The sequence below is a fragment of the Chiloscyllium punctatum genome, chromosome 10 (assembly GCF_047496795.1).
Source record: "Chiloscyllium punctatum isolate Juve2018m chromosome 10, sChiPun1.3, whole genome shotgun sequence".
Classification (NCBI taxonomy): Eukaryota; Metazoa; Chordata; class Chondrichthyes; order Orectolobiformes; family Hemiscylliidae; genus Chiloscyllium; species Chiloscyllium punctatum.
Genome location: NC_092748.1, coordinates 75528106 through 75553777, shown reverse-complemented (window position 1 = coordinate 75553777; position 25672 = coordinate 75528106). Strand labels below are relative to the sequence as shown.

Sequence of the window (25672 nt, the reverse complement as noted above, 5' to 3'; positions counted from 1 at the left end):
TAGCACTGCTGCCTCACAGCGCCAGAGACCTGGGTTCAATTCCCGACTCAGGCGACTCTCTGTGTGGAGTTTGCACATTCTCCCCGTGTCTGCGTGGGTTTCCTCCGGGTGCTCCGGTTTCCTCCCACAGTCAAAAAATGTGCAGGTTAGGTGAATTGGTCATGCTAAATTGCCCTTAGTGTTAGGTGCAGGGGTAAATGTAGGGAAATGGGTCTGGGTGGGTTATGCTTCGGCGGGTCGGTGTGGACTTGTTGGGCCGAAGGGCCTGTTTCCACACTGTAAGTAATCTAATCTAAGATAGGCTCTTGATTAGTCAGGGGATCTATGGGAGAAGGCATGAAAATGGGGTGAGATACATATCAGCAATGTTGAAGTTTTTCACCCAATATTTGACATGCATCAGAATAGGTGCAGCTCATAATCTGTGCCACCCCACTAACATCTATTCCTAACTCCTCGCTGGATCCCTAATCTTCCCACTTCCGAACACCGAAGGCTATTTCCCCAAGAACACTCCAAAACACCAACACCAAGCTATCTTCAGATTAGCCTTTTCAATGGGTATGTGCATCTTAAATAGGAGATTTCCATCCTAAATATACTGTAGTGAAGGAGCTCTGGCATTTTCCATACCTCTTTCCTCTACAACCCAGAATGCTCTCTCCAGTGGTCTTCATCGTTGGTTTTTATCAGCTTATAGGTGTTGTGTGCTCATTTCCATTGCGAGGATAAGAAGAAGAAGGAATTTGAATAGGGGAATGAAGGGTTTTAGGGAAAAGGCAGGAAAATGGAGTTTAGAATTATTAGGTCAGCCATGATTTCATTGAATGGCGATGCACATTCAGTGTTTTGGATGGTCTAATTCTGCTGTTACATCTTATGGTTTCATTGTCTTGTGGAGATAAGACATTGGCATGCCACATAGAGAAGGACACCTCCTCTACATGGTTTAAGAGAGCATTTATTAAACAGTAGCCAAACCCATAAACCTTGCATTGTGTCTTTATCTTTGACATGATCTCCTCCTTGTTTGCGAAGCAATACTTGCCTTGTGTTTCCCAGCTGCTGTGCATGTTCCAAGTTGCAAACCATAGTGAAGACACTGAATAACTCTAGATGTTACTCACTTCTCCAGATTGCAGCAGATCATGACCCTCTTAGGTCACTACACTCATATTTACTGGGGCTTCCTACCTTGGTGATTCAGCATAATGCCCTCTTGGTGCTGACTCAGGGCCAGTTGGAGACCTGTGAGGTGCAGGATGTCCATTTATTAACAACTGCTTGCATGAGTAGATTAAGGTCCTGGTCAAGAGATCTTGGAGCAGAGGAGCCTTCATTATCTTGGTTGCTTGATTGCTAATGTTGGAGAAGATGAAATATATGGATCATTATGTGTGTTCACCTTGTGTGAGGTCACTGCTAGCTTGTCATGAGAACATGGGAGTGAGCAAATTGTGAGTCATTGAATACCAGTGATGGCTTTGCCACCTGCATGCTTTGTGATCTCACCATTGTAGGAATGTCAATATGGCATGAGTTGATATACTGAAGCAAAGTTCTGGGATGGGAGAATGGTGTTGATGGTGTTCTTCTTGAGGAGCAATTATGTTGGGAAAGTGTAAGGCTAGGAGTAGCCAGAAGAGTGCTCAGTTGTTGCCTACAGTTGGTGAGATAATGTGAGGGGTTGTAGGGTTCAGAGCTTAATGCTTAATCAGCTTGCCTCCCCTGGTGATGGTAGAGGATTTGTTATTTGTAAAAGGAAAAACTCAAGCAGTTGGTAATGAAAGACTGTAGAAAACAAATCTTGAGCTAACAACATTTTCAGTCATGATTTGGAGTAGCTGGTGTTGGACTGGGGTGTACAAAGTTAAAAATCGCACAACACCAGGTTATAGTCCAACAGGTTTAATTGGAAGCACACTAGCTTTCGGAGCGCCGCTCCCTCATCAGATGTTGTGGAGTACACAATTGTAAGACACAGAATTTAGAGCAAAAGTTTACAGTGTAATGTAACTGAAATTATACATTGAAAAATACCTTGATTGTTTGTTGAGTCTCTCATCTGTTAGAATGACCATGATAGTTTCACTTCTTACATATGTAAATCACAAAACTTTTTTTAAAAAAGTTACATTCTCAGGTTAACTGTAACAATTAGTGTCAGCCAGATAAGATGTTAAGGTGTAGAATGTGTTAGCCCCCTGTGTTCCCTGTTGGTGCCATAATGTTTAGACTGATTCTAATTTAAAAAGTGAGTAAACAGAGTCTTACATGGATTCATGCAGTTTTTGAGCAAAGTACAAATTTGCCAGTACAAATTCACCCCACAAATGTATAAGTGTGTGTGTGTGTGTTTGTCTGGGGTGGGGGGTTTTGAGTGTCTATGAGAGAGTGTATATGTGTGTGTGAGTAGGAGTGAAAGGAATAGGGTGGTAATTTTGGGGGACTTTTAACTTCCCCAACATTGAGTGGAAATGCTAATACTCTAGTACATCGGTTGGATCAGTTTTTGTCCAAAGTGTGCAGGAGGGTTTCCTGACACTGTAGGTTGAAGGGCCGTCAAGAGGGGAGGCCACACTGGATCTGTTACTTGGTAATAAACCATGCCAGGTGTTTGATTTAGTGGTAGGTAAGCACTTTGGAGAGAGTAATTTGGTTACGTTTAGTTTAGAGAAGGAAAAGGAGAATATTGTAAAGGAGAAGACTGAGATACTGGCTATTAGACTAGAAAGGATTGAGGTTAGATGCACATACCCATTGAAAAGGCTAATCTGAAGATAGCTTGGTGTTGGGATTTATCCGAGGATTCTCTGGAAAGCTAGAGAGGAGATGGCGGACCCTTTGGCCTTGATCTTTGAGTCATCATTGTCTACAGGTTTAGTACCAGAGGACTGGAGTATTGCAAATGTTGTGCCCTTGTTCAAGAAGGGCAGTAGAGATGACCCAGGTTATTATAGACCAGTGAGCTTTAGGTCTGTTGTAGGAGAAGTTTTGGAAAGGATTATAAGAGATAGGATTTATAATCATCGAGCAAGCAACAATTTGATTGGAGATAGTCAACATGGTTTCATCAAGGGCAGATCGTATCTCACAAAACTCATTGAGTTTTTTGGAAGGTGACCAAGCATGTAGATGAGGGTAGGGCAGTTGACATGGTGTTCATGGACTTTAGTAAGGTCTTTGATAAGGTTCCACATGGTAGGCTGTTGGAGAAAATGCATGGGACTGAGGGTGACTAAGTAATCCGGATTAGAAACTGGCTTTCTGTAAGAAGGCAGTGAGTGGTAGTTGATGGGAAATATTCAGCCTGGAGTCCGGTTATGAGTGGTGTGCCACAGGATCTGATTTGGGACCATGAATGTTTGTCATTTTTATAAATGACTTGGACGCAGGCATAGATGGATGGGTTAGTAAGTTTGCTGATGACACTAAAATCGGTGGAGTGATAGACAATGTGGATAAATATTGCAGGTTGCATGTAAACTTGGATAAACTGCAGAACTGGGCTGAAAGGTGGCAAATGGACTTCAATGCAGATAAATGTGAGGTGACTCACTTTGGGAAGAACAACAGGAAGTCAGAATACTGGGTTAATGGAAAGATTCTTGGTAGTGTGGATGTGCAGAGGGATCTTGGTGTCCATGTACATGGATCCTTGAAAGTTGCCACCCAGATGGATAGTGCATATGGTGTGTAAGGTTTCATTGGTAGTGGGATTGAGTTCCGGAGCTGTGATGTCATGCCGCAACTATGCAAAACGCAAGTGCGGCCTCACTTGGAATATTGTGTACAGTTCTGATCGCCCCATTACAGGAAGGATGTGGAAATATTGGAAAAGATGCGGAGGAGATTTACCAGGATGTTGCCTGGTCTGGAGGGAGGGTCTGTTCTCATTGGAGAGAAGAAGGCTAAGAGGGGAATTTAATAGAGACATACAAAATGATCAGAGGATTAATTAGGGTGGACAGTGAAAGTCTTTTTCCTAGGATGATGACGTCGGCTTGCTACAAATTGAGGGTTGATAAATTTAAGACAGATGTCAGAGGCAGGTTTTTTACTCAGAGAGTGGTAAAGGTGTGGAATGCCCTACCTGCCAATGTCGTTAACTCAGCCACATTCAAGACATTTAAACAATCCTTAGATAAGCACATGGATGATGATGGGATAGCGTAGGGGGATGGGCTTAGATTAGTTCACAAGTCGGTGCAGCATCAAGGGCCGAAGGGCCTGTTCTGCACTGTGTTGTTCTATGTTCTATGTTCTAATTCCTCTCCATTTTGGTTAGTCCCAGGCCAGGGAATCCTTTAAGGATACCCCTAAAATGTTTTCTCTGTTTTCTTGGAAGTCTTGTGTTGTGACTGAATTCTGAGTTGAGCAGTTGCTCCAGGAGTCTGATGCCAGGCATACTATTGACATATCCTTCCTGGGATACTGTAACTGGTTTTGAGTGAGTCGAGAGTGTCATGCTGGAAAAGCACAGCAGGTCAGGCAGCATTCGAGGAGCAGGAGAATCGGTGTTTTGGGCAAAAGCCCTTCATCAGGAATAAGGCTGGGAGCCTAGGGGGTCCAGCCCCAAGGAATCAATGTGGATTTCACCAGTTTCCTCATTTCCCCACCCCTCACCTTATCCCAGATCCAACCTCCCAACTTGACACCGCTCTCATGACCTATCCATCTTCCTTCCCAACCATCCGCTCCACCCTCCCCTCTGACCTATCACCATTACCCCCACCTCCATCCACCTATCGCTCTCTCAGCTACCTTTCCCCCCAGCCCCACCCCGCTCCCATTTATCTCTCCATCCCCTAGGCTTTTGCCCGAAACATCGGTTCTTCTGCTCCTCAGATGCTGCCTGACCTGCAGTGCTTCTCCAGCACCACACTCTTGACTCTAATCTCCAGCATTTGCAGTGCTCACTTTCCCCTGGTTTTGAGTAAGTTGTACCTTACTGTTGAGCATCTTAGCTTGGGAGGGAATGCTGCTACGGACTATTTATTTTTTCACTGGATTTGGAAGACCATGTGAACGACCTGTGGGCGGCACGATGGTTCAGTAGTTAGCACAGTTGCCTCACAGCACTAGGATCCCATGTTCAATTTCAGCCTTGCATAATTGTCTGTGTGGAGTTTGCACAATTTCCCTGTTTCTGCTTGGATTTAATCCGAGTGCTCTAGTTTCCTCCCACATTCCAAGGATGATGGGTAGATTGCCCATTGTGTCCAGGGATGTGCTGGGTAGGTGGATTAGCCAGGAGAAATGCAGGGTTCCAGGGTTAGGATAAGAGGGTGGGTCTGGGTGGGATGCTCTTTGGAGGGATGGTGTAGACTTGATGGGCCAAATGACCTGCTTCCACTCTGAAGGGATTCTATGATTGTGAAGGCATAGCGGGTGGTACTTTGACAATTGACAACAGGCACCACAAAGCCCTGGAGAATGTGATGAAAGTATCACGTATCAAAACACAATGTTTAAATTTGGATTTAATCAATATGAAGATGAAAGCTGGCCTCATATTTACAAATGAAGTTACTGTGCCTGCAGATGAAGTAAATGGGGATCAAAGTTGGCATAGTGGCTTTGACAACACAGGAACACAAGCAGGAGTAGCTATAGGAAATCTACTGGTTTTATTTGAATAGTTGGGAGTGAAACAGTAGAGCAGTGTTGGAGTGGAGCAATGACAAGGTGATGGATCACAGAAAAGAGATGATTGAGAAGGATGGAGTGATTAATTGTGTCACTCAGTGGTGAATCTCTTTGATGGCACTGTTGACAGTAGTCCTAGCAGAACCTATCATTCCAGCTGAAGATTCATAGCGTTGAAACTGGAAAACAGAGGGAATGACGAGAAAATGGAAAATGATTGCAAATAATAAAGATTGAATTTAGAAACTCTTTGATGCTCTGATAATTGCAATTACTTTCCTTCTATGAAAATTCTGGAAAATACAAGTCAGATAAACAACCTCTCCAGATGGGTAAATGACAACATGTTATTCACAGGACATAATAGCATTTTTGGGTTTACCACATATGAATGGAATAGAATGAGAAATCGGGTGCCCTTGTGCTCTTTTTGAAATTTGAGTCATATAGAAGATACTTTAGTGTCACTGAGCAGGTCATGGGGGAAATGAAAAGGAAAAGGTAGCTTTTCTGGTGCCTAATATCTCCTAGCGACTGTCTATTGGGCCTATAGCAATGGTGTGGGAGTAAGCTGTACATCTGCTTTCGTGTTTGTAGTGGTGTCGGATCAAGTGGATGATGAAGTGCTTAAAATATATTGGAAAGAAAAAAAACTGAAAATGTCTCTAACAAGTAATTTTTAAAAGAAACTATTCTTGTTCTTTCTAAATTGACTTTAAAAAATAGCTTTGCAGAAAACAAGAAATAAATCTGATATGACTGTGACTGAGCCTCAATATTATATAAGTCTGCAAGAATCATTATCATTCAAATCACGAACTTACTGAAGTGAAGCAAGATGCACCCGAAACCCAATCAGTTTTACTCAGTTTTTGCTGATTTATCCAAAATGTCACTGTTGAACCTGGTCACCACCTTCTCCAAGGCCATTACCAATGGGCAATAAATGCTGGGCTAACCAGTGATACCCACATCCCTTGAGCAAATAAAACAAAAGTAAAATTCAGCATTGATATTTTTAGGTAAGAATTGTTCGTTTTAATGAATCAATCTATGGAAGTATCTTCAATGACATGATTCCACTACGCTGTTGTTTTCTCATGAAATCATTTACAATGTGGACATCTGAAGCATTGTTTTAATTATTTTATTTAGTATTAAAAGGGAAAACTGTACTTATAAAGCAGTGAATGTGAATATATATGTATAGACAGCCAAGAACTCCTTTGAATTATAACTAATCAGATGTTGCTTCAGCCATACTTCAAGTCATGATGGTTTTAATCACTGTATGAGATATGTCAGTTTATAAAGTTCTGCACTGAAACTGAATGTGGCAGTATTTTGCTGTGTATATGCAATGCATGATAAAATATGAAGTCATTATTTGACTTGTGCGGGTTAAATATGTCTAATACCCACACTTAACATCCACATTTTTTACTGATGCTGTAATACTGGAAGGTTTAACAAGTTGTTATTCCTCCAATGCAGTTGTGATTTATTTATTTTTTTCATAGACTGGACCTGGCAAGTGTTAGCTTCATGGATGATATTGATACTCACAATATAACCGCAGTGTTACTGATATGTCGCCAAGCACAATATAATCTACTCCATAAAAGTATATCCCTGATCCAAGAATAGGATTCCAATCTACCAAATCACTTCCCATTCACCTCCCATTCGATTTTGATCCAGACACAGCATTTATTTTGCAATCATTGTCCGAGTGTATAACACTCCCTTGTTATTTGTACTTCAAACTTAACACTCAACATTAGCAGGCAAGCATTGTGGTGATTTTTCACAAACTACCCTATGATTATACTGTATCTTATTTTGTTTGTTGAGATCATTTTTTGATGCCTAGTGATATGAAGCATGTTATTATACCTAAAGCAATCAGTATTTATTAAACAATTCATGATTAAAATGACTCTTTATGGAGTATTTGACATTTTTAATTGTTACAAGAACAATTGGTAGGATATAAAATAATTTTTGCATTGAAGTGTTTAAAAACCAAATGCATCAAGGCTGGTTTCAAATGCATTTGGTTGATTTGCCGAATACACTTTATTTTAGTTCTGTTGTATATACTGCAGTATGCACATGTTCAGAATACACTGTACCTTCCAAACTATTTCAGAGTATTTCTGAGCAACAAAGAAAATCACCTCAGCTGAAAAGTCACAAAAATACAGAAATCTAAGTTGATTGCAGAATTGCATTAGTATGAAGTTCCAAATAGCCAAAATTTACAATAATTTAGAAACTTGTACATACATTTTTTTATCAGTAAAACAGTTACTTATGCTAAAATCAAAGTCACCTGGAGTTTTGGAGTCAGTCTGTTACTAAAAGGATTATAATTCAAGATAAAAAGTTTATCAGTGTCTTCTTATTCAATTATTTAATCCTTACATTTCTAAATCAACTTTTGATGCATAGTTAATAGCTCCTGTTCATCAGAATTCATTAGTATTAGAAAGTGGCTGCTTTACTTTTTAACACACCAATAACTATTCTGACCGAAGTGTAACTGTATTGCAAAAATTAATCGTAGTTACTAGGTTAATTACATCAATAGAAGTAGATGTAAGAGCATTGTCAATTGTAACATTTTGTGCTTGAAAGAAAGAAGCAGCCTATGCAATATCTAACAAAGTATTAGAGAAACATCCATTTTTCAATCTCTTGATCTTCTAATCTATTTTATTAATTATAATTGCTTGCAGTGTATCTGTATCAGCCACTGGGCAGCCCCAAATCACTTGTAACATTTCCTGGGTCTTTCTTTTCAGAAAGCCAACCTACAGCTCATTAAACATTCACTATGTGCAACACATCCTAACCTTGATAGAGCGAAGCCAAATAGGATTCAGATTTTATTTTTAGATTTTAATTTTAGTTTTAATGTAATCATTTACCTTGTGAAAGATGCAATTAGATTTTACAATCTTTTCCTGTAATTAAAAAGACAGCATACAGAAGCATATATGAAAACAGCCAATCTCAATCAGCATCAAAACAATATTCAATAAAATATTTTCAGAGGTAAGCCTTTCATGGATTTTGGAAGAAACTTTATAGACAGGTTTATTCACACTGAGCTGAAAAATGCTTTGCATTCCTGTCATGGCATACTAGATAAAAGGACAGCTTGGAAAATAAAGTGAAGATATGTAATATTTCTGGATAATGGGAGAGATTATTAATGTGACAACATCCTACATAATAGTGTCTCTTCTATTGAAAACGAGTATGTAGGAGGTAATCAGAAAGCGAGAAGGATGCAAACCAGCTGCAGCAACCAACTGACTTGAACCAAAGCATCCTGCAAAGTAATGAGTATCTGAATAACCACAAACAAAACCAGATAAAACTTTTGAGTTCTTAGCCATTCTTAAAATATGTGAATTTGGTTGTTAACTCTTAACTACTGATGGCGTGCGTGCTGTATATTTAACTCTATAATTGATAAATAAGGATATTTTGTATGATGATTCTTGCATTTTCAGATCAGAGCCAAAATGCAAAAACTCCTGTAAATGAAGGCTATTTATCTTTATCCACAGCATTTGGTTTGATATGGAATTGATGTTTCTAAAGATAAATCAGTCAATGGAACTGTACCATCATTCACTTTATTTTGTTACCTTTTGCAATATAAGCCATATCTTAACATTCTGAAAGGTTTATATTCACAATATTTTTCCTGTTTGCTAACCATTTTTATGTAATATTCTTAGCTTATGTGGTCAGTCTTCACTTTCTAAGAAATGTTAGTAGATATATGTTGTCTAGAATCATGCATTGTATTTGAAAACTGTTGGTTTCTTTATATCTGTGTAATGTTATTATTGCAAACATTGTATTCAAGTACTCACGCAATGTGCTGGAATAGCATTCAGACCGAAATTAAACTAAGTTAGCAATTGAGAAATTTCACTTCTTTCAGCACAATATTCCCTTTTAAATAGCTAAACTTACACTTTCTTTTTCCTTTAGCAGATGGCTGATATGTCGTCAATGAACGGGTTGCTAATATTGCAAATATATTGGAATATAAGATGAAACAAGAAGTCCACTGGCCATCAACTCAATGTTAATAAATTGTTTACTTTCTTTGAAACAGAGAATCTTTGCATCTCAAATCCTTGTCTTAATGGAGGCACTTGTATCAGTCATTGTAACAAATGTAAAAAGTGTGTATGCCCATCCAACTGGCAAGGGGTGAACTGCAGCAAAGGTATAATTTTCTCCTATGATCTGTTACAAGACTTCTGTAAGAGCAATGCATCATTCCAACAAAATTGGAATAAGACCATGAGTGGAATTCCACCCCCTCCTCCCCCCCCCCCCCCACCCTGACCATCCCCCCTGCTGAAGCATTTGTAATAAGGTTGGAGTCCATTAACAATATTAAAGTCAGTGAGCCCTTAAGGCTAAGTGGATCAAATGGCATGGGAGAAAGTGGGAATAAAGTGGTGAGCTGAATAATCAGCCATGGTCAATTTGAATAGTGAAGCAGGCATTGGAAAAGCAATGTTAACTATACGGAGGCTAGCAGCCTCCAAGTTATCACAATGAGGGAGCATTAAGAAAGCAAGCTAAGTGGCATAAGATGCATCTTGTGTAATTGCAACAGCTGCATGTGTGTCCCTGTGCAAAGCATCCTAGTTTCAACCTAGGTTGAAGATCAGAGGCGAAAAGTTTAAAGGAGATGTATGATGAAAGTATTTTATACAGAGGGTAATAGATACCTGGAGCACACTGCCTGGGGAAGTGGTTGAAGCAGATACAATAACAAAGTTTAAGAGGCATTTAGACCGACACATGAACAGGCAGAGAAGAGAGGGATATGGACCATGTGCATAATCCAGTGGGATTGTTTTAGAATAGTATTACAATTGGCTGAAAGGCCTGTTCCTGTGCTGTACAGTTCTGTGTTCTATTACTCATCTATGTGCTGCCTCTCGTTCACAACATCCAACATGTTGACAACACAGCTCTCCCTCTCAATTCAACAACAGTAGAAGAATTATCAGACTGTTGTCCAACATCCAATACTGGGTGAGCAGCAACTTACTCCAGTTAAATATTGGGGAGAGCGAAAGCATTGATATTAGTCCCATTACAAACTCCATTCCGTGACTATCAATTTATTTCCTGGCAACTATTTTGGCCTGAACCAAATTGTTAACCATCAGATTTGTTTCTGATTGCATATCTCTGCCATCACCAAGACTATCTATTTTCAGCACCGTTGCTACCGATTGACTTGGCTATACCAATGCAAGGATCATTTTTTACAAATTAATTTTAATTCTTAATTAAATTTAAATTTTATATTTTAATTTTTTTCCCCTTATGAAAGGCTCTGGCCCACAACTTTGATTCTCCTGCTCCTCGGATGCAGTCTGACTTGCTGTGCTTTTCCAGCAGCACGATCTTAACTCTGATCTCCAGCATCTGCAGACCTCGCTTTCTCCTATACCAATGCAGTCAAAGCCAGTTGCCAACTTAGAACCTTTGAAAAGTTGAAACCAGCCAAAACCCTGGTGCCATTACCCTTATTCGCAGTTGTTTTCATTCATCATCCCTGTATTCACTCATATTGACAACTAAGTCAAGCAATATTTCAATGTAAACATTCCTTGTTTTCAAATTTATCCCATGGCCTTACTTGTCCATGCATCTGTAATTCCCTCAAATCACACAATCCTGCGAAATAGCCATGCTCATCTAATTCTCAATTCTTGAGCATCCAGATTTTACTTGCTCCATCGATAGGATCCATTCTATCACTTGCCTAACCATAAGCTTTAGCTACACTCCATTCTCTGTCTCTCTCCCTTGCTTTCTTCCTTTAAGATGTTTCTTAAAACCTACCTCTGACTAACCGTTTGGTCATTTGCCCTGATATCTCCTAATGTGATTCTGTCCAATGTTGTTTTCATAAAGCTGTTGTGCAGTTCTTAGGAATGTTCTGTTTCATCAAAGATGCCAATTAAGTACATGTTGTCATTGTCCATTCAACAGGCAGTGCTGCAAGTGACTTGGTCCAACTTTCAACACAGTCTAGAATGCTAGTAGGAAATGAAGAATAAAGGAAATGCTTCGTATCCTCATGACAGAAATAAAAGCAAATAAAAATTCATGTCATCACTAAATTTCGAAATGATCAATTAATTATAGTATGGCATCTTCATGTAATTCACTTAACATCATCTTATTTTACTTTGTATTATTGTGTCACTTAATGAAATAAACTTTTTTTAAACTAAGTTTCTTTGTTACTTCTTAGCCAGTTTTAATTCCTCCTTCATAATTTGTTCTTTTCTTTAAGCAGATGTGGATGAATGTCGTTCAAATCCATGTCCATCTCGGGCACAATGTATTAATAATTTGGGCTCCTTCACTTGCAAATGTTACCCTGGTTACTACCTTGAGAAGGGAGCAAGATGCACTTTGGGTAAGAAAATGATTTGTTTGTCTGGAGATGCAATTTGTGGAGCCCTTAGCTTCTGTCATGCAAGAGACATTAGAAACAGATTTTAAAAAGCTTAAGTTGCTTCCATCTGACTTCTCCACTGCCATCCTCATTAGCCAAAACATTTGCACAACCACATGAATTGCAATTGCAACATATGTCACCATAAGAGAATCAGAAAATCACAGAATTTTTGCAGCAGAATGCCTGTCTGTAAGAGCTACTCATCTAATCCTGCTTTCCAGTAGCCCTGGAATTTTTTTTCCAAGTAGTCATCCAATTCTCTTTTAGACTTGCCTCCATCGCATTCTCAAGTAAGGCATTTCAGATCCTAATCACTCAATCTGTGAAAATACTTTCCTGATGTGCACTTCACTTGTTTTGCCATTCAGCTTGTATCAATGTCTTCTGATTCTAGGCTGTTTTGCAAATAGCTTTTTTTTTCCTGTCTATTTTGTCCAGACCGTGTATTATTTTGAGTACCTGTATCAAATCACCTCTTAGTGGGAGAACAGCTCCAGCAACTCCAGTACCTGAATTCACCTGAGACCGTTCTCTTTTTTTTTTGCATCTTTACATCCTTTTCCAGCATCCACAGTATTTTGCTTTTAATTGATTGACTTGTTATATAGTGTGTGCTGCCTTGTATCTTGTAGGTGTGTGGGTTCTTACATGGTCTAGTGCATCTGAGGGTAGTCACTTTCTGGTCTTACAAGAAGAGTTTTAAAAACAAATCTATCTTATTGCATTTCTGTAACTATTTACAGATTATAGGAATGCACTCTATACGACGAGGAACACTGATAGGAAAACTTTGCCTTCAGTCCATTCATGTGATGTGGGCTTCACTGACTGGGCCAGCATTTATTGTCCATTCTTAGTTGCTCTTATGCAGGTAGTGCTAAGCTACTACAGTTCATACGAAGAGGCACAGAGCTATTAGGGAGGGAGTTCCAGGATTTTGACTCAGCTGCGATGGAAGAATATGATATGGTGCCAAGTCAGAATGTCATGCGTCTTGGAGAGGAACTTGCAGGTGATAGTGACCTCAAGTATCTGCTGCCCTTATGCTTCTAAGTGGTGTTGTTTAAATGAAAAATTGTTTAGCAGGACACCAGCAGAAAGCTGATTTCTTTTTTGAATAATTGTTTGCGTATCTTTGTAGACTAGTGTGACTTGTTTGGACATCTAATAGAATGCACCTTAGCACCTCCCAATGCTGCACTGAAGATTGGAAGTTTAGTAAAGCCATATCTGAATAATTTGTTTTTTTAGTTTTACACAGGTAGTTGTTAAATGTAATCTATTTTTATTGTTCCATAGCAAAGACCTTTGCAGGTGTTTTCTACAGTGGCAATAAATCCCATGTGTCAAGAATACAGGATATAGAAAGTGAAATTTTAAAAATGGTAAGTTTTGCTTGCAAACCAGTGATGATATGAACAATCTCTGGTTTTAATTTTTGTTTCTCCATTTAGTGACCTATTTAGTTAACGTTTCTTATTTAGCTCGGTTATACATAACTCCATAATCTACTTCCACCTTGCACTGACTTCTAAAGTACCTTTCCATCTTAATTAAAATATTGTAAAATATGAAAGATAAATTTGTAAAACACCAACAAAAAAGGAAATATGCTGTTTGCCCGCCATTTACATGTGTGTGATCAGTGCTGAAAAATGTGTTGCTGGAAAAGCACAGCAGGTCAGGCAGCATCCAAGGAGCAGCAGAATTGACGTTTTGGGCATAATCCCTTCTTCAGGAATGCGATCAGTGTTTGGTATATTTAGCATGACATGCCTGCCTCAGTGCAGTATTGATCTCATTATGCAATGGCATCTGGCTCCATGTTGAAAATATGCTGTCAGCAGCTTGGCAAGAGGTTATCAGTTAGTATTGTCTTCCTTGTGTCTTTATACAGTCTTCATGTTTGCTTTAGTCTCAAAATTTTCTTGGATGATTCTTCATGTAATAATTTTCCAACTTGATTTTGTTTTTGCTTTTCTTGCTCTTTCCAACCTTAGGAAAATGTTATGAGGTTGAAGATGTTGCCAAGTACCAAAGGTGTGAGGCAATGAAGTTGGCTAAAACAGGCACTGCAAATTTCATATAAAAATTGCATGAAAGAAATAGTGCTTGGGGGAGGAACTACAAATGTAGATTTCTTCAAACTTTAAATACCTGAAGAAATTTATTGTTGTCTTTTGTTACATCGGTGGCATTTTAGCTTGACCTTCTATATACGTACATGCCAAACAAAATGGTATATTTCAATTGTTTAATGTAACTCAGACTAACCAAAGTACAAATTTGTTACTAAATTACAGTGCAGCTTAATCATGCAAATAATGGACTCAGCTCTGATGAAGTATACATTACTTTGTGGCAAGCAAACATGTGATTAGAATTCTTCCATCTCATGTCAATTGATTCTGCAGCTGTTTTTAGGACAGGAAATAAAATTCTGGTGTTTTATTAAATTTATTGAATAATTACATGTACCATAATTCACAAGTAATGAGAACTAGAGACTTCAGTATGAAAGAATTTAAATATATGAACATCTAACCATCTGAATTTGCATTTGAGGGTGGTGGTGATGGTTGTGTGTGTGTGTGTGTGTGTGTGTGTGTGTGTGTGTGTGTGTGTGTGTGTGTGTGTGTGGTGGGGATGATGTTGTACTTACATATGCTGGGAAAATACAGTATCAAGTATAATATTCTTTTCTTAACATGTTGCCACTCCCAGTAATTTTGATGGAGAAGTCTTGGCTAGAGTTTTGGGTCTCAATTTGAGGCAGCCCACAAACCATTTGGGAGCCTGTTTCAGGTCTGACTGAGATTATCAATGCAATCAATGGAAAATATGATGATTGAATAGGACAGCAGGGAGAAATTATAGAGTGAGGCAGTTCCTGTTGTTGCATATGTGGTGGAATGTGCAGAGAAGAGCTCATGCATTGGCACACAGTGGTCACTACCTGATCAGAGCTCTCAGTGTTTCATGTGGACGCACAGAGGCATTTGTGCAAGGGCAGTTTGGGCAAAGCAAGGGTACCAGGCAGTCATTCCTACATTGCTGGTAGCAAGCAAGGCCATCACTGACCTTTGGGCCCAGTTGTTTTGGTGGTGACAAATTGTTGATGAGGAGCATTCTGCCAGCAACACATGCAGTGCCTTGGTGCAGATAGACACAGAGGTGATGCCCAAGGGCAGGGAGAACATGAGGGTGTTATGCTCACTGTGCTGAAGACTCAACCTCCTCGCTATGTCAAAGCAGTAGTGCTGCTGAAGGCTGCATCTGTTGAAGGTGGTTGTTGATGTGTGTGTCCTCATGAGGGTGAACTGCAAACCTCATTGGGCACATGGCCTTAGCCTGCCAACAGCTGTGCAACCAACAGTGACCATGAACTTTATTTTATTTCAAAGGATGGCAATGAACTTATGGAGCACTTCCCCCATTCGGCTTTGCCCCTGGCAACATTGCTGCTCTGATATATTCAGCATGCTGAGTCTTTAACATACTTTAGGAGTAGCCACCCATCACAATATCAGCAGGTTGATAGCATCCATATTTGAAAGGAGATCAGAGTGCAGCGAGTCTCTGTTTAAAGTTCAGAAATAGAAACAGAAATTGCTGGGTCAACACAGTAGGTCTGGAAGTGTTTGTGGAGAGAATGTAGTCTACTGACTCTTTTGTCCACTGACTCTTCTTTCGTTCTTGGTTATTTTTTCATTCATGAGATGATAGTGATGCTGGCTAGACCAACATTAATTGCCTACTGCTTTAACTTTGATAGGTTAATTGGGCTGTAATCCTGTTGAACGTTGTGAGATTGATTTTAGAGTTTTCAACCTGACTTGATTGGCACCATTTTGTTGGCGCACCTCCTGACCTCTGACTGTCTAACTTGAGGCCATTCCCTCTGATTTGCAACCTTTTTTTAGGTTATTTGTCCGTGGGATTGGAATATTGCTGGATGGGCCAGTATTTATACCCTTCCCTGGTTGCCCTGGCAATTTGGTGGTGAGCTGCCTTCTTGAACCCCTGCAGTCTATTTGGTGTAGGTAGACCCACAGTGCTGTTCCCCCCATCAGAAATTCAGAAGCAGGAGTGTTTGTTGATGATTGCACAGTGATCAGCATCGTTCACGACTTGTCAGATACAGAAGGAATCCATATCGAAATGCAGTAACAGAGGAAGTTCTCAGATTTTGACTCAGTGACACTGAAGAAATGGCAACATGTTTCCAAGTCAAGATGGTGAATGGCCTAGAGGGAAACTTGTAGATGGTGGTATTCCCATGTATATGCTTGTCTTTCTAGATTATTGTGGTCATGGCCTTGGAAGGTGCTGCCTGAGGGCCCTCATTGAATCCCTGCAGTGTAGATAGTACACACTGCTGCTACTGAGTGCTGGTGGTGGACAGAGTAAATGTTTCTGGATGTGTTTCTAATTAAGCAGTCTTTGTCCTGGATGTGCCAAGTGTCTTGAGACTTAACTGCACTGTTTAACATTTGAGAGTTGCTTGAAAGCTGCACTCGTCCAGGCAAGTGGGGAGTATTTTATCACAGTCCTGATTTGTGTTTTGTTGACAGTGGATGGACTTTGGGAAGTTAGGTGGTCAGTTACTTGTAGGATTCCTAGCCACTGATCTGCTCTTGTACCCACAGTATTTATATGTCCAGGCCAGTTCAGTTTCTGGTCAATCATTACCCCTAGGATGCTAATCGTAGGAGTTTGAGTGATGGTAGTTACACCTATGTCAAGAGTCAATAGTTGGATTCTCTCATGTTGGAGATAGTCATTGTGTGGCACCTGAATGGTGCAAATGTTACTTGCCATGTAGCAACCCAAGGCTGGACATTGTCCAGGTCTTGTTGCACTTCGCCATATCGAAATGCAGTAACAGAGGAAGTTCCAAGATTTTGTTTCATTGTTTGAGCAGCTGTGAATGATGTTGAACATTGTGCAGGCTTGGCTTTTGATTTGATAATGGTCTATCCCGCGGACAGATAATGCTCCCAACTTGCTCAACCTGAGCTTGGGCTTTATTGAAATGCCTCACTGCTGCAGGTTCCTTTGCAGGGTGTGTCTGCTGATAGTCCAAACTAATTCAACTCATTAAAGTGACTTGTGCACATGATCAAAAGTACAGTGGGGAGCAGTGTAAACCCTCACTGCAGTGAATCAAATTAATAAACTGAAGTAGAACTTACATCTCTGAAATGTTTGACTGAATTGTGTTTTTTTTCTGTAAGGATCCCTCTGTCAATAGAATGACCGGAGCTGAGAAATTGATGGATATTTCAGTCTTGTACATGCTTTCCTATTTGCACTATCAGTCACCACACTTTAGTCTGTTTTAATGGAAGAGGTGGAAAAAGGGTTGCTCTGGAGGGATTACAATAAACTTGGAGAAGTCGACAGCTTTAAATCATTACGAAGCTTGGGTCCAAGGATAACATTTTTCTGAATGGGAGCCAATTCATGTTCTGTGTTTGAATTTAAGAGCCAATGAAAATGTCATTTAGAGTTGAGATAGTCTCTGGGTTTGGTTCAGGAACCTATCCTGTTAAGAGGTTTTTTAAAACAAGTATAGGTATTAGGTATTACATATATTTTGTTTCTTTTACCATAGGTTAATGCATCTCTCTATTCTTTAAATGGATACTACACATCTGTTATTGCAGATTTAAGGTAAGATAAAACAAACTGTATTGAATTGGTGAAAGCCCCAGTGTAATTTAATAATCACATAAATATCTGATGAACTTTAACTAAACTGGGTGACAATACTAACAATTTAACATGTTGTTTGCAGTGAGACTGAAGACAGTGTGTCTGTCTTGAACATGTTTGTACTCCCAGCCAATGTGACAGGACGTGAGGTACTGAGTAGTGTGCAAAATTACATTGAGCGTTGCAGATCTAAGACTGGAAGCTGCCAGTTTGTTATGAATTATCAGCTATCATATAAAGGTAAAAACAAAACAGCCTTTCATGTAGCCACTGTTACAGTCAATACAATCAATCTTCTGCTTTTTAGTTGTGATGACCTAACAATAGATTAAGTGCTAATTTAATCCAATAGATGTAAACCACTGATAACTACTTCCTATACTTAAACACAGAGTTGCAGGTGCTGGTGTTAGACTGGGGTGGACAAAGTTAAAAATCACACAACACCAGGTTATAATCCAACAAGTTTATGTCGAAGCACTAGCTTTTGGAGCGCCACTCCAAAGGAACAATCCTATTAGTTCCTAAAGCTGCAATTTCTCTATAGCCTTCCAAATGCTTTCTCTTTAAATGATTATTTAATTCCCATTTGAAAACCATAATTGAATCTGTCTCTGTTACACTCTTAGGCAGTGTATTCCAGATTCTATCTCCCTGGTTCCAAAATAAAAAGCTTTCCTCATGTTGCTGTTGCTTTTGTTTTTACCAATTACATAAATCTGTATCCTTTGGTTTTGAGCCTTCTTTCAATGGAAATAGGTTTTCAGTTTTTCCCAATTTACCCCATCTAAACACCTCATGGTTTTGAATATTCTTATAGCGTGTTCTCTCTTCCAAGGACAACAGACCCAGCTTCTCCGAATTAAAGGTGTAATAAAAAATGATAGAATGGTTATAGCATAGGAGGAAACCATTCAGACTGTCAAGCTTGTGCAGTGCTCTCTAACAGCCACTCAGCAATGGGACCCTTTCTTCATAGCTATGCATTTTTGTTCTCTCTTCAGTTATTCATCCAATACCTTTCTGAAAACTCTCCTTTTTGAACAAGAGGACTTTTTTGTATTCATCATGTTGATACTTAGCCTGGCAATGAAGCTGGAAATCTTATAGAGCTATTTTGGAATCCATGATTATTTGTATTTCCAGGGTGGCAATAGCATGAGCCAGCTTCAGGCTGTGTGCTGGTTAACCATACATCTTGAATTTAACCTCAACTTATTTGCCTGCCACAACAGCATAAAATTTCTACTTCCCACTACAGCCATCATTTTGATCTCTTTAACTATAACATTTTGTACCATGTAACATGAATAAAACCACAAATTACTTACACTTAGGCTTGGGCTCTGTAATTGTTCATCACATCTCTCATTGATGGGCTAAAATAGTAGAATTTTACTCCACTATGATAATGCAAAGGACTACAGATGCTAGAAATCTGCAACAAAAGTAGTAATTAATTGAGAACTCAGCAGGTCAGGAAGCATCTGAGGAGAGAAAGAACACTTAACATTTTGGGTCCAGAGCTAGTTCTGCAATTTTTGACATTGTTTCAGAATTTTACTGCACGCTGTGTTAAACTCAGACTGATGCCTATGCACTGTTTAATGCTTTCTGTTAAGACAAGTTAATCCTCTTTCAAAGCTACCAAAACAAGAATGTATTAAGATTGCTTCCTGCCACAAACCTACAATTTAAAATTCTTATGCATCAGGTCACTCAAGAAGTATTGCCATTTTAATGTAAGATGTCATTTTTCCATCCTTACAGTGTGTTGAATAATTTACAGAATGAAAAATAAAAGATGGGGCTGTTTCACAAGTATTGAGTTATAGTATTGATTAATTCTATAATAGTGTTGAGTTATAGAATTGAGGTATCCAGGAATGTTATGCGTATTTGCTATTATTGGTATGTAAGATGTCACCCTGTATTTTAACCTTAATTAAAAATTAATAATAAACTTGTCTTTATGATTCTAATGATTAATCTGTGCAATTAATTTATAATTTCTTTCCTGTTGACTATTACTATGTTCAGTTAGAGATTGATTTGGAGATGCCAGTGTTGGATTGGGGTGCACAAAGTTAAAAATCACACAACACCAGGTTATAGTCCAACAGGTTTAATTGGAAGCGCTAACTTTCGGAGCGATGCTCCTTCATCAGGTGATAGTGGAGGACACAAACCACCTGATGAAGGAGCAGCGTTCCGAAAGCTAGTACTTCCAATTAAACCTGTTGGACTATATTCTGGTGTTGTGTGATTTTTAACTTTGTACAGTTAGAGACTACTTGCTTTAATTATCATCTTTGATTTTAATAGATTTGTTGAATTCAGGATCCATGAATCCCTTTTAAGAAAGTGGAGATTTGAAATTAACAAATGCAATCCATTGAAATTGACAAGTAGAATTTGGAGATTGAAGCTAAATACTAATTAAATACTATTTTTCATTCACAGCTGAAAAACTATGTAGCTTGAAAGTGCCTGAATGTGACAATGCAACTGCAGAATGCTTTGATCATGATGGGATTGCAGACTGCCAGTGTAAAGATGGTTACTTCAAATACAACACCATGGATCCTTCATGTCGAGGTGTGTTATGCTAACAGTTGAACTGCAACAATGACTATTCGCTATGTTTTATGATGATAAAAGCTAGGCGAAGGGCTATTGTGGCCCAATGATAGGGTCCCTACCTCTAAGCTAGGAGGGCTGGATTAAACTTTCACCTGTTCCAGAGGAGTGTATAGCATATCTGAACAGGTTGATGGAAAAATAGCTAAAATGCGAAACAGCCAGACAAGGGTTTTTGAAATGCAGTAGTAGTGCCCCTAAATCTGAACCAGAAAACCCTGGTTCAAGTCCCATTTGCTCCAAATGAGTGCAATAGGTATCAATGCATTTCTTAACTGGTTGATTAGAAAATATTTAAAAATCTAGGCAGAAAGGTAAGCTGTAAGGAAGACACAGAGAGAGTGCAATGACATACAGACAGGTTAAGTGGGTGGGCAACACAATGGCAGATGAAATATAATGTGCGGAAATGTGAAGCTAATCTCTTTTCCTGTAAGAATGGAAAAGCAGAACATGTTTTAAAATGCGTAAGATTTGCAAATATTGATGCCCTGAGAGATTGTGGGCATGTATGTACCAGGAATGCATTGTGGACAATCCTACAACATGATGTGGAGATAATGGAGGTGTTGGACTAGAATGGACAGTCAGAAGTCACAAAACACTAGATTGTAGTCCAACCAGTTTATTTAAAGGAACTGTACCCCAAATATGGCTCACAACTACTTTCTCCAGGGAAATTAGGGATGAATAATAAATACTAGCATCCAGTTACAGAAAGCAATTAGAAAGGCATAAGGCATATTGTCATTTATCACAAGGGCACTGGAATACAACAATAGCCTTATGCAATTGTACAGGGCTTTGGTAGCATCAGACCTTGAATATTCTGTGCATTTTGGGTCTTCACTTTAAGGAACAATATACTTGTATTAGAAGCAGTAAATTGAAGACACATTGAATTGGTCCATGGGGTGAGAGAGGCTGAATAAGTTGAGCCTAGCTTCTTCAGAGTTTCGAGGAATGACAGCTGACCAAATTGATCATACAAATTCCTGAAGGGGCTTGTTGGTTGGATGCTGGGAGATTTTTTTCCACTGGTTGGTACATCTAAACCTTGAGGGGTCACTCACAAGAAAAAGGGCCAATCATTTAGCACAGAGATGAGGAGACATTTCTTCACTCAAAATATTGTGAATCTTTGCAATTCTCCCCCCAAGAGGATTGTGGATGCTCCAGTGCTGAATACATTTAAGGCTGCAATGGATTGAGTTTTATTCCCTGTGTGAGTCCAGTGGTATGGGGAGTGGTCAGGAAGGTGGATTTGAATCACAAGATGAACCATGATCATAATGAATGGCAGAGTGGGTTTCCAAAGACCGTATGGTCCATTCCTGCTGCTAACCTGCAGTCATGTATGAATGAAGATATGGAAATCATTTTAATGTTTTGGTAGTGGCATATAGTCACTTTTATTTTTTTAATTTCAGCATGCGATGATGGCTACAAACGAGAGAATGGAACTTGTGCTCCGTAAGTAGATTGCAAAATTATTCTAGCCTTGATCACAAATTTAACAAATCATTATCTGGTGAAAAATTATATTGATTTCTCTCTGTTGTAACTCACAGTTGTATGTTCGGATTTGGAGGATTCAACTGCAAAAATCGTAAGTAACCAGGTTTTCTTTAATGTTTAGTATAACATGAAATGAGACACCACTGTTCAGTTGCTCCAGCTATGGCATTCCTGATACATCAATGAACACAGTGAGGAGCCATGGGACATAAATTATTCATATAAAATGTCAATGTTAATGTGAACCTCCCAAAAGATTTGAGCTCTCTGATTGACATTATAAATAGGAAATAGATTGACTCCAACCTTTTTTTCATTAGCTTTCTGTTAATGCCGTGATTTGGGTAATATTTTTTAATAGGACATGAGCAGCATTGGCAAGGCTAGTATTTACTGTCCATCCCCAATTCCCCTGGGGAAAGTAATGATGAGCCACATTTATGAACTGTTGCAGGATGTCTGATGTAGGGACATCCACAGTGCTATTACAGAGCAAGTTCCAGAATTACGACACAACCACAGTGAAGGAAAGTGGATATAGTTCTGAGTCAGGGTGGTGTGGTGACTTGGAGAGGAACCTGATATGGTGGTATTCTATTGTATTTGTGGCTCATTGTGCCTCACAGTGCAAGGGATCCAGGTTCGATTCCATCCTCGGTTGACTGTTTGTGTGGAGTTTGCACATTTTTCCCATGTCTGCGTGGGTTTCCTCTGGGTGCTCCAGCTTCCTCTCTCAATCCAAAGATATGCAGATTAGGTGGATTGGCCATGCAGAATTGTCCATAGTGTCCAGGGATACGCAGGCTAGGCGGATTAGCCATGGGAAATGCAGGGTTACAGGGACAGGGTAGGTTTGTGGGTCTGCGTGGGATGTTCTTTGGAAGGTTAGTTTAGATTTGATGGGCCAAATAGCCTGCTTGCACACTGTAGGGATTTTCTAATTATATGATCTGCATCACTTGTTTTTCGAGGTGGTAGAAGTCATGAGTTAGGAAGGTGTAATTGAAGAAGACTTGCTAATTTGCTGCCATGTGTATTGTAGATGGTACTGCTACTTTGCCTACTATGCAACAATATTGGGGAGAATGAATATTTAAGGTATGGCTTCTGGGACTTATATAGGTCCTGGTGCTTCTTGTAGCATATAGAAGCGAATCACCCCAAAAATAAAAGTTTTTCATTTCTCTTTTGTGTCTTCCCCTACATGCATGTAATTTTCATTGATTGGAGAGAACACAGCTTTGGTGATGGAGGTGTCAATGATAGTTTGCAGCAACCCTGGATGTGGACTCAGGTTTTTCGTCCTTAGTGTTCCAACATGTTTTGTTCCAGCTCACTGGTCTGACCACAAGGGGGAGACAAATTCACAGTCTTGACAAGAATGTCTACATTTTTATTCAAAAACCACGGTTGAACTTTGGCACTGTTTCTACAAATAGCTTTGCCTTCAGAATTGTAAAGGATCAATTAAAATATGTTTTGACATGTGTTTTATATAAATTAATTTGCCTTATGTTTAACATCTTAAACATGCTTGTCCAGTATTTCACCAGTTATCAGATTGCTTTCCTTCTAAAATATGCAAAGAAAGAAGTTTGTCTGGTAGAGCACCTGCTGGTACTATTTGGTCTAAATTCGACTGCAGTTTCACTGAGAAATCAGGAAATGGGGTACAACAAAATAACAACTACAATTACCGAAGTAACCCCATTCAAAAAAAGAGCTCAACAGAGATTGTTATCTTTTATATGTTGCTGATGATCAGTGAGTAGTGTCGTTATGGCATTGTGCAAGAGACATGATTGTGTGGGGCAGAAATCAATATTCTCGTAAACTTTTTGCTTTCTTCTGCACCTTCTCTGAGGCCTGTATGCAGCATGTCTGTGCTGCGAACAGCTTTGGCGTGCCAAGCATGCCACCCTGCGCTGGCCCGCAGAGCAGCCATGTGGCTATGCTGTTTAGAAGGAATGCTGGTTTAAGTGAATCTCACATAGATTGACTGCACAGGCCTTCGCCACATGCTACGTTATATTGATACACCTAGCAGACCACAGCATCTTTAGGCTGTTCAGAAGAACTTATTTAAAAAATCATTTGTTCTGGGGATGGGCCTGTTGCTAGCTAAGTCTGTACTTTGTTGCCCATCCCTAATTGCCCTGGGGATGGTCATGGTGAACTATTTTCAGTCCTTGGTTGTGCACCATTTAGCATTCTGCAGGCAGCTCTGAATTATCAATTTCAGTGCACCTTCCATGTTTTACATGACAGTTTTAACTGCTTTGCTTCGAATTAGGGATGAACATGTGATGCCTTTAGTTTCAATTGATCAAATCAAGCATTCACATCAGTGATGAAGAAAAATGAGAAAACTAAAAGTAGTTAATCCCAACTGAGATACATAATGACTTTCTGTTTCACAAATTATAAACATAGGAAATCTAACACATTTGTGAAATGTTGATGTTAAATTGGTTGAGTTTGGTGCATTAAGATTAGGAATAATAAAATGCTATTTTCTTTTTAATTCATTTAATTTTTTTTATCTTTTTTTAAGCTTACAAGCTCATCACTGTGGTGATTGCTGCAGCTGGAGGAGGCTTGCTCCTTATCTTGGGCATTGCATTAACAATCACATGTTGCAGGTGTGTACAGGGGATCAACCTTTGCTCTGATTGACTGTGTCACAGCCTGGTAATGTGAGCAGTTGCAATTTGTTGGAATATTTGTACAGGATGGCTTGTAAATATGTACATAAAATTATATGTGGAATTCAGAATATGGCCACAGTACACTTTAGATTTTCTCATGATAAGAGCAATGAATATGTTGTTTACATAGTCATTGGAATTTTCCATTTGTGCTACAGCTTTGAACATAGCCTGAAATATACCTGTATTTTCATAACACCAGTAGTATTTTCAGTTGCTGTCAAACACTTTTATCTGTGGACTACTTAGGTAGAGCAAGTGATGCTACCAGTCTGACCTCACTAGTTTTAACTTGGCACTGCAAAAATCTCATCAGATTTAACGGAACTTGTTGGAACTCTAAATATTTTGCTGCGGTATTGCAACTAGATTGTTAAACTTACATGGAATGCTTTGTAAAATTAAAAATGAAAGGTAACTCATTAATTTGTACAAGAATCAATTGACGTTTTTATGCATATACTGCAAATATGAACACATAAATTAGGAGCAGGAATACACCATTCAGCTCTCAAGCCCACTCTGTCATTCGATAAGATCATCATGAGGCTGAAGGAACACAGCAAGCCAGGCAGTGGCAGCATTAGGAGGTGGAGAAGACAATGTTTCAGGTATAACCCAATCCTCTTGAAGAAAGGTTATACCCAAAATGCTGACTTTTCCATCTCCTGATGCTTCCTGGCTTGCTGTGTTCCTCCAGCCTCCTGCTTGTCTGCTTTGGATTCCAGCATCTACAGTTATTTTGTCTCTAATTTCATAAGATCACAGCTGATCTGAGTGTAACCTGAAATATATATTCCTGGCAACACATGATAACTTTTTACCTCCTTACATAACAAGAAATACATATTTTCCTTTAAAATATTCTTGTTGCTGGCTATTATGATGACTTATGCTCTGCACACGCAAGACCCAG

General features: G+C 39.2%; 1 protein-coding gene across 2 annotated transcripts in view; it reads left to right on the top strand.

Moving 5' to 3' along the window:
* Nucleotides 1-25672, top strand: part of heg1 (heart development protein with EGF-like domains 1) — a 74834-nt gene that overhangs the window by 40786 nt on the left and 8376 nt on the right. Inside the window, exons 3-11 of one of the 2 annotated variants that reach the window (XM_072579571.1) lie at nt 9791-9904; nt 12008-12130; nt 13472-13557; nt 17790-17848; nt 17973-18130; nt 20354-20488; nt 21961-22003; nt 22102-22139; nt 24603-24690. In XM_072579571.1, the coding sequence (XP_072435672.1) occupies nt 9791-9904; nt 12008-12130; nt 13472-13557; nt 17790-17848; nt 17973-18130; nt 20354-20488; nt 21961-22003; nt 22102-22139; nt 24603-24690 (844 nt within the window). The remainder of the gene's footprint in view (nt 1-9790; nt 9905-12007; nt 12131-13471; nt 13558-17789; nt 17849-17972; nt 18131-20353; nt 20489-21960; nt 22004-22101; nt 22140-24602; nt 24691-25672) is intronic. The other variant, XM_072579572.1, reaches the window with a different exon arrangement.